The sequence below is a fragment of the Oncorhynchus nerka genome, linkage group LG14 (assembly GCF_034236695.1).
Source record: "Oncorhynchus nerka isolate Pitt River linkage group LG14, Oner_Uvic_2.0, whole genome shotgun sequence".
Classification (NCBI taxonomy): domain Eukaryota; kingdom Metazoa; phylum Chordata; class Actinopteri; order Salmoniformes; family Salmonidae; genus Oncorhynchus; species Oncorhynchus nerka.
In genome coordinates, this window is record NC_088409.1 from 41,506,684 (window position 1) to 41,519,791 (window position 13,108).

At 39.1% G+C, this 13,108-nt stretch overlaps 2 protein-coding genes across 3 annotated transcripts; one reads left to right on the forward strand and one right to left on the reverse strand.

Moving 5' to 3' along the window:
* Nucleotides 1-4,800: 4,800 nt before the first annotated feature.
* On the reverse strand, nucleotides 4,801-8,444 carry LOC115141104 (RNA-binding protein 8A). Of its 2 annotated transcripts, none has more exons than XM_029679729.2 (6): nucleotides 8,337-8,444; nucleotides 7,435-7,494; nucleotides 7,215-7,292; nucleotides 6,875-7,011; nucleotides 5,670-5,806; nucleotides 4,801-5,351 (listed from the first exon to the last, which is right to left on the reverse strand). In XM_029679729.2, the coding sequence occupies exons 1-6, from the start codon at nucleotides 8,401-8,403 to the stop codon at nucleotides 5,303-5,305; spliced, it is 528 nt and encodes a 175-aa protein (XP_029535589.1). In that variant the 5' UTR covers nucleotides 8,404-8,444; the 3' UTR covers nucleotides 4,801-5,302. The 2 variants fall into 2 exon arrangements, with proteins under 2 accessions (XP_029535589.1, XP_029535590.1); XM_029679730.1 differs by having other exon boundaries at nucleotides 8,343-8,443.
* A 2,511-nt stretch (nucleotides 8,445-10,955) lies between these two features.
* On the forward strand, nucleotides 10,956-12,620 carry LOC115142049 (type-4 ice-structuring protein LS-12-like). Its single transcript, XM_029681527.2, has 4 exons — nucleotides 10,956-11,041; nucleotides 11,355-11,423; nucleotides 11,718-11,835; nucleotides 12,176-12,620. Exons 2-4 carry the CDS (start codon nucleotides 11,378-11,380, stop codon nucleotides 12,468-12,470), a joined length of 459 nt encoding a protein of 152 aa, XP_029537387.2. The 5' UTR covers nucleotides 10,956-11,041; nucleotides 11,355-11,377; the 3' UTR covers nucleotides 12,471-12,620.
* Nucleotides 12,621-13,108: the final 488 nt, after the last annotated feature.

The window sequence follows — 13,108 nt, forward strand, 5'->3', positions numbered from 1 at the left end:
TGTTTTAGAGAAATGTCATCATTGAATATTATAAGAGCTTTCATTGTCTGCTTAAATACCCCCTTTTATTTATCCTACGGTTCTGACTTGGTGTACAGGGAGAATACTGTAAGAACGACCCATGTTCTGAATTCTGTCGCTGTACATTTCAAAAGTGCTGATATATAGTTATATTGACTATGTTTGTACTGGCTCGCTCATTAATGTCTTAATCGAAATTACGGATTGCCTCTTATCCGCTCGTAGTCCCCTTATGCCATAGTGTGTACATCGCAATTGTCAGTAAAAACCACATTTGTTTAAGCAAGTCAGCTATCTTAGCTATGTTTTTTTGAAAAGTTTGTAAATGAGGCTGAATGAACTGCTTTGCTACCAGACAAGGCTCTGCTGATAGCCAGGTGTAGCAGTGGTAAGGTGTTGGGACATCTTTATGTAGGCCCTAATAGTTTGTGGGCACCGTTTGTCACCGTTATAGTGCAATTAATGTATTTTAGTGTTATAGAGGCTTTGCTGGCATGCATCCAAAACAACAACAAAAAATGTGCCCCACCAATATTTACATGCTATAATCGTCACTGGATGATGCATATAACTGGGGAAGGGAATAACACAATTTCTACAGTGTTGAATGTTTCTAAGAACACAGTGGTCACCATCATTGGGAAATGGAACAAACATGGAACTACCCAGACTCTGCCTAGAGCGAGCCATCGGACCCAACTGAGCAACCAGGCAAGAAGGACCTTTGTCAGGGAGGTGACCAAGAACCCAATGACCACTCTGACAGAACTACAGAGTTCCTTGGCTGAGATGGGAGAACCTGCCAGAAGGACAACTGTCTCCAAAGAACTTCATCAATCTGGGATTTATGGGATTGGCCAGATGAAAAGCCCTCCTAAGAAAAAGGTACATGACAGCACGCCAAGGGCATCATTTATAAACCGTACATATGTGCAAAATATAGTTTCGCGCAAAAGTTCACATGTATACAAATGTCCCTCCATACAAACTTTAGACCATGCACACGCTGGCAAGTAAGTATTTTGTGCAAAAGCTGATTCATAAAAAAACATTCAAACAGGAAAACAGACAACAAGAATGCAACCATTCTTGTTTTAGATTTTATTTTTAATCTAAAATGATTAGACAGCAATATTTTCCCAATTTATTTTAATTCATAACCATTGCAAAATATATTCCTCAATTTTTCTGGCCATGATGGGTTCATATTCCCGAAGAAGGCATTTAACAAATGACCATGCGCATCTCTCATTTAATTTGACCTAGTAGCCTATAAATATATAGGCTATATGTATTTCAAGTTTTGCAATATCATAGGCAGTGCGGTTTCTAATGCCGGTATACACTCGAATTTAACAGCTGGTCTTTTACATTGAAGTAGGCCTATGTATCACGTTTCAAGTTTGTATTGTTACGTGCACAAGTATAGTGAAATACCTTTCTTGCAATGCTCTTTCCCAAAACATGCAGTAATCAATAACAATAGTAGGCCTGCTATAAAATAAATAATCCAACCAGAACAAAAACACACGAGAAATAGAACTGTAACCACAATAAGTACTGCAATTGCATTATTTTGTAGCTTGCCCAACAATGTTTCAGAATTCGCGGGCAGTTCATCCTATTTTATTTAGGTTGGGGGGGAAAGTCGATGCAAAACATTGTTGAATTCAAACGATCTGCTGACAGGTCCACGACAATTTGCCATTGTTTTCACTTTAAGAAACGCATTCACTTTAAGAAACACATTCATTATCCAGGTACAGCATAAATTACTAATAAAGATTAAAACATTCTGCCAACACAGTAAATAGACCGGTAGTTTAAGTAACATATTTGACAGTATGGGCTGCAGTATTGCTATGCCGCAGCATGTGCTATAGGGGCGCGACATCATTGCCTAGTTAATGTCAGACCCTATAAAAAGGCAGGGCCTATAAACCCAATAATCTATTGATAAACGTAATATTAAACAACAATTTGTGTTTTGGCTACGGTGGCCTAATGCCAATAGTTACAAATTATACAGCAAATAAAGGGCGTTATTGCCGTCATAAAAGATGAAAGGAGGCGAGTTTTAATGCTCGTTCACACAAGCACAATTTTACCATGGGTCTGATTTATAAAGGAAACGTGTATGTATGGCGTGCGCCAAATTTATGAATGTCAATATTTGTACCTGCACTGACTGGCGCAAGCAGAAATTTACGCAACTGTTTTGAGGCCCCTGGAGATTGCAAAAAGGCACTAGAAAGACTGAGCTCATAAGACAAATGTAACTCTGACCTGAATTCAAAGTGCTATGCACAGCTCATCACCTGTTTAACACCATCCATACCATGAAGCATTGTGGTGGCAGCAGCATCATGCTGTTGGGATGTTTTTCAGTGCAAGGGACTAGGGGACTGGTAAGGAAGGGTGCACTGAAAAACTTTCCCCTGTATATTTACAGCATTATACTGGCATCACAGTTGCCAGTTTAATACTGTAATTTTGCTTTACAGCAGTGATGCTGTAATATAGTTTACAGTACTATTTTCTTTACTGTAAAACGTATTACAGCATCCCTGCTGTGAATTTAGAAATACAGGCAAATCCTTGATGAGAACCTGCTTCAGAGTGCAAACGACCTTAGGCTGGGGCAAAAATGTGCATTCCAACAGGACAATGACCTTAAGCATACAGCCAAAGCAACGCTGGAATGGCTAAAGAACAGGAATGTGAAAGTCCTTGAGTGGCCCAGCCAAAGCCTAAACTTGGTTCCCATTGAAAATCTGTGGAAAGAATTGAAGATTGCTGTTCACCGCCACTCCCCATCTAACTTAACAGAGCTGGAGAAAATCTGCAAGGAAGAATGGGAGAAGTACAAATCTGATAGACATACCCAAGATGACTCAAAGCTGTAGTCGCCACCAAATGTGCTTCTACTACAAACTATTGACTCAGGGGTGTGAATATTTAAATTAGAAAACATTTCTAAAAACTGATAACATAGATAATTAAGACTAATATGCTTATGTGAGATACTTGTCATTAGAATGTATCCCTTTGGACTATAGTGTTGGCAGTTGCACTTTTCCCTCAGCTGGGGCTCAGTCACCTGGGGCCGAGAGAGGGGAGAGGTAAGGCTTGTCTTTCACATGTCCCTGATGCTATGCGGAATATCAGAAAGGGAAGAGGACAGAATGGAACATTGTCTTCATATGTGAATGTGTCTTTACCTATTCTTAAACAATGTGAAGGGATGGCGTGATTAATGGGGAACCAATTACTTGTCTCCACAATGTCTGTGTGCTTATCCTAGGATAGTGTATGACCTAGAGGCTCACTCCCCTCAGTGAGCTTGTCCAGGAGTGGGGTCAAGAGGGGGTTTACTTGAGATGGGAGTATCTAGAGTTGACAATTGAGTTATGCCTTGGCTGAGGTAATAGTTCTGTGCTATGAAGGACAGGGAACGAGATTAGAACCTCGTCTTTGGGAACAAACTGAATGATAATTTTTAACGAATGATATCTGGCTATGGGATACTCCTCTCTCTCAAGTAAAAGTCTTTCTTTGTGAACAGTTCCTAAGATCTGTGATTCGTCATGTAAGTTGAGAGGGGTGTATCTTGGCTATAAAAGATCTTTGTACTTTTCTGTTGGTACATTTCAATGGTTCATTAGAGATAGCGCATCATTGAAAGTCAAAAAGGTCAATATACCACGGATAAGGGCTGTTCTTATGCACGACACAAAGCAGAGTGCCTGGATAGCCCTTAGCCGTGGTATATTGGCCATATACCACAAACCCCTGAGGTGCCTTATTGCTATTATAAACTGGTTACCAATGTAATTAGAGCAGTAAAAATACATTACATTTTGTCATACCTGTGGTATATGGTCTGATACACCACAGCTGTCAGCCAATCAGCATGCAGGGCTCAAAACACTGTTTCTAAATATAAATTCAACAATCAATGACTTAGTTTGTGTAAGGAAATCAGTCAATTGAAACATTAATTATGCCCAAGTCTATGAATTTCACATGACTGGAAATAAAGATATGCATCTGTTGGTCAGATACCTGTAAAGAAAATAGGCCTCACAATAGGCCACAGGATCTCGTTACGGTATTTCTGTGCATTCAAATAGCCTTTGATAAAATGCAATTGTTTGTTGTCCGTAGCTTATGTCTGCCCATACCATAACCCTACCGCCACCATTGGGCACTCTGTTCACAACGTTGACATCAGCAACCTGCTCAACACACCATACATGTGGTCTGCAGTTGAGGTCGGTTGGACATACTGCCAAGTTCTCTAAAGTGACATTTGATAGAGCTTATGGCAGAGAAATTATCATTCAATTATCTGGCAACAGCTCTGGTGGATATTCCTGCAGTCAGCATGCCAATTGCACGCTCCCTCAACTTGAAACACCTTTGACATTGTGTGACAAAACAGCATATTTCAGAGTGGCCCTTTGTCCCTAGCACAAGGTGCATCTGTAATGATCATGCTGATTAATCAGCTTCTTGATATATCACACCTGTCAGGTGGATGGATTATATTGGCAAAGGATAAACACCCACTAACAGGGATGTAAACATTTGTGCACAACATTTGAGAGATAAGCTTTTTGTGCAAATGGACACTTTCTGGGATCTTTTAATTCAGATCATGAAACATGGGACCAACACTTTTACATGTTGCATTTAAATTTGTGTTCAGTGTAAGCATACACACACACTCCCCAAAAACATTTACCATGCTAACATAAATGACCATGGCACACACGATCCACTTAAAATGTTTTATTCCCAAGAAATACATTTAAAAAAGCTGCACAAATGCCCGGTTTCCCCAAAACATTAAAGAGTATGTTCATCATTAAAACCAAGGATCCTATGGTTATAACAATGAACTTTTGGGAAACAGGGCCCAGAACACAACCAAATTAAACCTTGAAACAGAATAGAAAGATCAATAAGAAAACACATACCACTACTTTAAAACAGTTTTTTTATGCAACAAAGTTTCACTGATCATAGTGCATTTGGTGTTCGTTGTTTCAGAAAAAATAAAATAAAATGGCAGCCCTGCCATTTTGCTGGAACAACTAATAATTTTGTCTCGAAAGCACACTTGTCAGGACCATTTGCAATTTAAACCGATTTACCATAGAGCCTTCAGTGAAGTTAGCGCTATTACAAAGCACAAATGTAATTTTAAAAAACAACCCTTTCAAGAGTAGATGACAACAGCCATTGCTCGGAACTGGGGCTACGCTATGTGAGGGAATCAACGTCGTCTCCTGTCTGGACTCCTGCTGCGTCTACGTCCACCACCCCTGTGGGGAACAGAGGAAAGGTTTTAAATCAACAAAACCATTTAGAACACACCACCTACAAATTTACACACATAAACCTACACTTGAATCAGTAATGTATCTGTTTTTTAAAATTCAAGTTAAGCCACTGCACCCATTCTGTTCCACTCTTTATATAGACCCAAACGAGTCACATCTTATACTTAAAATGTGAAATGGAGATAACCAAGTGAAGCCCTTAGCTCTGGGTTTGCCCACTTGTTTAAAGTGTTCTCGCAGTTCCAAACCCTTACAATTACCCTCCACACAGCAGAATACTGCTCACTCTATTACACTCACCTCCTCTTGCTCTTGGGTGGTCCTCTGACGAAGCCCCAGTCCACACTGATAGGCTGGCCCATCATGTCCTGGCCATTCAACCCTTCCATGGCTGCCTGGGCTTCTTTGTATGTCTCATACTCCACCAGCGCATAACCCTGTGAAAAGGGTTGATGAGCAAATACATGAGTCAGTGATGAAAGTCAAAAAATAGCCATATTACGACGAAAGGGCTTCCCCTTCTTGTCGTAACTGTCGCAGGTCAATATGAGCACCTCTGAACCCAGACTAAAAAGCACAGGAAAACATACTGCAATACAGACATGGTAGGTGTCACTGTATTCCTAATTATCCCAAATGCAGCTAGTTCTTAATTAAACAGGCTTTTGCGTCGTGTGATGCCTTGACGTTGAGATGAGCAGCTACAGGAAGTGTTGCCCTGCTATAGTCTAACCACACTACTTAGTAACCAGTTAATGATGGTACAGATATTGTTGGAATGCTAATTCCAGTGGTGGAAAAGCACTCAATTGTCATACTTGGGTAAAAGTAAAAATACCTTAACAGAAAATGACAAGTAAAAAAAAAAGTATCTTGTTTTAAATGTACAGTGGTGGGGGGAAAAAAGGTACTCAATTGTCATACATGGGGTAAAAGTAAATGCTATACATCAAATTCCTTACCAAGCAAACAAGCTGCACAATTATTTAGTTTTTTTCAGTCAGGGGCACACTCCAACACTCAGACTTCATTTACAAATGCAGTATTTGTGTTTAGTGAGTTTGCCAGATCAGAGCCAGTAGGGATGACAACGCGTTACTATTGATAGCTGCGTGAATTGGACCATAATTCTGTCCCGCTTGAGCATCCAAAATGTAACAAATACTTTTTGGTGTCAGGAAAAATGGGAGTAAAAAGTACATATTTTCTTTAAGAATGTAGTGGAATAAAAGTTGTCAAAAATATAAAGAGAAAACCCCAAAAAATTATTTTACACCACAGCATCATTTTAATGTCTGCTCAGCTGTAAAGTCACAAAAGGCCCATTGTCATTTGTCCATGTCCAGTGTATTATTGCCATCTTGTGGCTTAAAAGAGCATTGCACAACAGATTACACAATTATGAAATTTACAATACTAGCCAGGCAAATTAATCCTGTCAAAACTGGCCAAGCAACAAATCCTCATTTAAAATGTGCTGTGTAGATATGGGAATTGGGCCTAACCTTGAGGTAACCTGTTCTTCGATCCAGGTTCAGATGTAGGTTCTTGATCTCTCCAAACTCTGCAAACTTGTCGTGGATGTCCTCCTCAGTGGCCTCTTCATGTACCCCAGTCACAAAAAGGATCCAACCCTCCACAGCTGAGAGAATCAAAAGACAAACATGTCCGTGTTAAATAACTGCCTCTATGGTTAACTAGGGCTACCACCTGTTTATAAACACAATATTTAAATTAAACTCATATTGGAATGAGCATTTGAAACTTGGACAATGTACAAACCAGTTTCAAATCAACACCACATTCAGAAGTGACTGTCCACCCTAGGTTCATCATGTCACTTACATCTCTGAGGACCTGGCTCATCTCCATCCTGCTCCACGGTATCATAGTCCTCTCTCACTCTGGACCTTGCTCCCTCCTCTAGCACAGCAAGAGAACAAAGGGAAGAAATTGCATCATGCATCCCACCTAAAACATAATTGTACACTGTCCATATACTATTGAAAAATTGGAGAAGCAGAATACAGCCAGGTTAGGAGTCAGAACTGCAGTGCTAACTCACCTGAACCAAAACCTCGACCCTTTCTCCTCTTTGCCTTCTCTTTTAACTTGTGGATGCTGTCTGGGGAATGAAGACATTACAGACACACATTAGTGAACTGAAAATGATAACTACTGACTTACCTAGAGTATAACTAATAAATAGCCTAACGCGTTAGTAAAAGACAGCTAGCTAGAGTAACTATACAGAAAAAATATATAATAGCTAACGTTTAATAGTAATAATAATAGCTAACGTTTGTAAACCGTGACCTCGCGGTTTACAAACAAATTAATTAGCTAGCTTGGTGTAGTAACGTTTGCTAAAGTAGATTGGTCACATACATTTAAAGGGTGTTAGCTAACGTTATTAACAGTAGTTATGATACGTTAATCTTTGGATTGGTGTAGCTAGAGGTAAATCTAGCGTTAACTTTCTAACGTTCGTTAGCGCACACGGTAATCGCCATCAATTTACAATAGTCGACACAAGAAAGGCTGATTATGTAATTTGCGAGTTATTAACATTGACCTCGTAGTTTCCAAACAAATGTATTGTCTACATAGCTACCTTGGTGTTAGTTACGTTAGCCAGATAGCTTGCTAACGCGTTAGTTCACAACCTAATCGCCATATTTTAACAATGCCAGTTCTGTTATGGGTGTAAGATGAGTGGCAAATATACATATTCGCTGGCTAACAAATATTTTCTAAACGAAATAGGCACAATTCAAAAAGTTATTACCAACAATACATTAGCCAACTAGCATGTTTGAATGGCTGCAAGGCCCAACAGGCAACACGCATCCACGATTTGCGGATACTATTCACTCAGTTAGCCGAAAATTCCCAAAACACGCATTTTTAGCGAGTCCATAGTAAGCAAAAAACAACAACACAGAACTACTGTTTCATAAATTTTACCATCACCATCCTCATCCATAGCAAAGTCCTCGCCTCCCGCTTCATGAAGATCTAGTACGTCAGCCATGTTGTTAGCTCCTGTTTTGCGCTAATGCACGTGAACGTAGACGATATCCGGGAAGTATCCCTGCCTGGTGTGTATTCATTAGTTGGATTCCGATTTCAAAACGTTTCGTCTGTTGCTAAACGTTTTGCAGCGGAATACTACTAATGAATACACCCTGGTTGTCAGAAACGGCATAGAAAGAATATAAATAGAATCCAATATATATTTAGAAATGTGAAATAATGAAAACTGAATGAATACATTAATACATGGGTATGGGTATGTATTGGTCCCACTGAATTATTTGTCAGTTAGCTTATATTTGTCAGTTATTGTATATAGACTGCCCATTTTTTTTTTTTTTTTTTTCTACTGTGTTATTGACTTGTTAATCGTTTACTCCATGTGTAACTCTGTGTTGTCTGTTCACACTGCTATGCTTTATCTTGGCCAGGTCGCAGTTGCAAATGAGAACTTGTTCTCAACTAGCCTACCTGGTTAAATAAAGGTGAAATAAAAAAAAAAAAAAATTAGTTTATATTTAGTAGTTGAATTTCATAGATGCAAATGTCAGGTAGCCCAGCAGTTAAGATCATTGGGCCAGCAGTAACCGAGCTACAAGCGGAAAAAAATATGTCGATATGCCCTTGAGCAAGGCATTTAACCCTAATTGCTCCTGTAAATCGCTCTGGATAAGAGCATCTGCTGAATTACTTAAATGTAAATGCGTTGACATGTAGGCCGGAGCAGGGACAGCACAACACACATCACAACATCTTGGGAAAAGGTCAGCAAAAAAAATCAAAATAACCTAGAGAGAGATTTTCCTCAACAAAATAGGCTGTGCCTTTCTGTAAGAAAGTTGCTGAAACTACCAATCTCAGCACAATCTTTTCACATCAGCCTACGCAGTGACTGCTGTCTTTTCTTTGCCTGCACTGTGCAGAATTAGCTAAACATTGCATTCCCTTAAGTGAATCATAAACTTCATACAAAGAAAGATGCAGAGATTGAAAAAAAAAAGAAATAATGAAATACAAAAATGACTTTATCCACGAGTTGGAGGAGGGTGATATTTATGACAAATTGTTCAGTCAACATCTTGGGCACATGTGAACTATTTCACATTGGGATCTCTGGTCCAGCCAATCTAATTTCCTGAGATAATTGCATTGCTTGGAGAGATGCAAAATAATGAATGAAGTCATATTACATTTTTTAATTATGTTTTTTTCTATTCATATTCATTCAAGCAATGTGCAATTTTATATACAGTATATCTTATGTATTTCCAATGAGTTACATTTAAGATCGTCTTTATATCAAAGAGGATCATTCTTGCTGTATGTACGAATGATAATATGTGTCATCATTACCTTAGATTACCCAGTAGAGAAAGATAATCCACCTGTACAGAAACCACGTTAAACTATAGCATGCGACTATTGGAGCACATACCAATATCTCTGTTCTCAATCTATCAACTGAACAGGAAATGTTTGCTCTTTTGCTGACTCCAACTGACCTAAACAAACTATAAAACGCATAAATGCAATTCCCATTAGTTTCACATTATAACCGAAATAGATGTCCTCAGGAATAGCAAGTTCATATACAAACAATGCATCTACCATTCCCCTGATGTGATGGGTTTATCTGAGGCCCTCTGTTTCTGCCTGGAACTGTAACAGTGGTAATGTGCAGTGAGGCAATCGCTGATAGACAGATATTACTGTTCTAAGGGATGTCCGACCTGTAAAGTAGAAAAGGCGTTATCAGTCATGTTACTATCAGTGTATTTCTAAGAAATGTGTGTTTCATGGCTGTGTAATAAAGACTAGCTATTCAGGAAGTTATTTGAATTGAACATTTCCAAAACTTTTGACATAAATAGCATCCCCTTTTCAGATGATTGAGAACTCATTGACAACAGATGCCCTTTTCCAATTATTGAATTGTAATTTCAGTTTACTGTATCAGCCAGACTAGAATTTACTTCAATCAATTCGAAAGGACCTCAACCCTGGTTAACACGCACAATACCAAGCTTCTCTCATTTGTGTTGCTGGGAGTTACTGCCCCAAAACCAATGTTATTTTTCTATAAAAATGCTCTGCCAATCATTTAGAAAACGAGTTGATAAAACCTCAAAACATTGGAAACAAATGAATGAGGGGGAAAACAAAATGATGCAACTTCCAACTGCCGTATAGTTGAACCCAAATTAAAAGATGAGGGTAACCTAAAATTCATACCCAAATAATTTTAAAAAAATGGGCATCTTTACATTTTTTAAAAATAAATAACTAATCTATTAATGATTGTGTTAAGCCTACACAATGAAGGGATGACAGGATAGGTTGGATTGAATGTAACTTTTTTATTCAATCAGTATTATGTGTTTTAACTGTGGTGCAAAAGCACTTTATCTCAAACCCAATCAATACACACATTTGGACTTTGTGTCATTATTGTGACAGGCAACACATCAAGGTTCATCAGCCAACACTACACATTTGCACATTCCACCTCAGTTCACTTCCTTACATGTAGTAGCCAATAAGATTTGGGCCAGGCCCCTTTTCTCCAGCAGGAGCCATAAAACCCCTTGGCACCAGACACAAGGTATTGTTAGGTCCAAGAACCCCCAGAAGTAAAGGTAAGTCTTCCATGGTTTTCTCTGTCTGATCCCAATGTCTCAGTATAGTGTGTATTTTTGTTAGTAGTAGCCTCAAGAGAGATACATCTAAGTACTGTAAAGTTTTCATTATGACTACATGGTTAAATATGATACCAATTTCTACTGAGATCTTAATGTGGTAAGTTTCATCACATTTACCTGGTTTCACCAGGATAAGTGCAAATTCTGAAAGTGAATAGAATATCTTAGAGTGTCAATTGCCATGTAGTGTACAATGTTGCATCTGAAACTCCCTGTTGTCGTCCTAATCCTCTTGTCTCCTCTCCTGTAGATCCACCTTGCCCATTAGCAATCATGAAATTCTCTATCGTCGCTGCCCTTGTTGTTGTGGTGGCCATTGGTAAGAATTCATTACACAAATTGTTCCGCAACAAAGAAAAATCTTTGACTTTCTATCGTAATCTGCATTTATACCTAATACTACTCATGAATAGTAATTGAGTAACGCATAACTGCTAAACCAGGTAATTCAGAGGATAAATATGTACTTGAAATCAAGCCTTTTACTCCTCTGCTCATCTATAACCTCTTCAATCATAACTACATCCATCCTTGTTTTCTGACTGAACACAATACTGTGTGTGTAGTGAGTGTGTGTGTAACTAAGTGGGTTTTCTGTGTGTGTGTATGACAGGCTGTGAGTCCAGTTCCCTGGTGAAGCGTGACATCCCTGCTGAGATCGAGACTCTCACCAAGTACTTCCAGGACGCCATTGAGAAAGTGAAGTCTCATGAGCTGATCAGCCAGGCTCAGTACGTCACTGACCACAACACTCTTCCAATAGAATTTAATATAATAGAATACTTCTCTTGAGGGGGGATTTTTATTGCAGATCAACAAAATAAGTACCATCAACTCTGTATGGAGTTGAATCTCTTCACGTTTAAGATATCAAGTCATTCTAAATAGATCACTCATTCAAATTGTTCCTATTCATTTGATTTATTTGTAACATTGTACTTGACAGGGATATTACCTTTAAAACATGTCTGTTTTCACATCAGTACCATAGAGTCGGCTTTAAAGCTAGCTTGCTCCCTGAGCTTACAGCTGTTGGAAAACGTCTCTCTAAGTGTGTCTCTTTACCCATAGGGGTTACCTGGAGGAGGGTAAGACTCAAATCACGCCTCTGACCGACAAGATCCAGGAGCATGCTGAGAAGATCCAGGAGCATGCTGAGAAGATCCAGGAGCAGATGAAATCCTTTGTCAGTGACATTGAGGAGCAAGTGCGTCCCATGGCTGATAAACTGCAGGCCCAGTTCATGCCTCTGGTTGACAAGATGCAGGCCCAGTTCAAGCCTCTGGCTGATGACTTGCAGGCCCAGATGGAGCAGCTCTTCCAGACCGTGGTTGACCAAACCAAGGCTCTCCTCCCCCCCCAGTAAAACTAACGTAACATCCCCATAGCTTGGGTTCACTTTTGGTTCAGCCCAGACCATAGAAAGGAAAAACCATCTCCCCTCTGTCTGTTTCACCTGCGTCAAGTCTACCTCACTCCTTCTCTTGACATCACCAATAAAGGGCTTGAAAGGTGACCATTTTGTCTGTGATTGTTTTCTCTATGGTTCACATGGGCACATTGCAGATTAAATGAATGCACTGTGTACTGCTGTGTAATCTATTGAAGGTTCAAAGTCAAATTATGGGGTTGAAATTAGATACATTTCTGGGTGGAATTTCATGGGAAGTGCTTATTGAAATGCAAGTCAATATTTGTTTTTGATGTACTGACCTTTGGGCCACTCTATCATATAGCCTATAAACAGAGTTGGGTAGGTTACTTACTAAATATAATCCGTTACATAATACGTTACAGTTACTAGTTACCTGTAAAAAAAAAAAAAATAATTTTTAAATCTGTCATTTTGGATTACCCATACTCAGTAATGTAATCGTATTACTTTCCCCTTAAGAGGCATTAGAAGACAAAAACGATCCATCAAACGCATTTGGTGTGTCATCATTGTGGTCTCTGATTCATGGTCAGACTCGCTCAGGTGGAACAAGCTAAATTTGCGCCTTT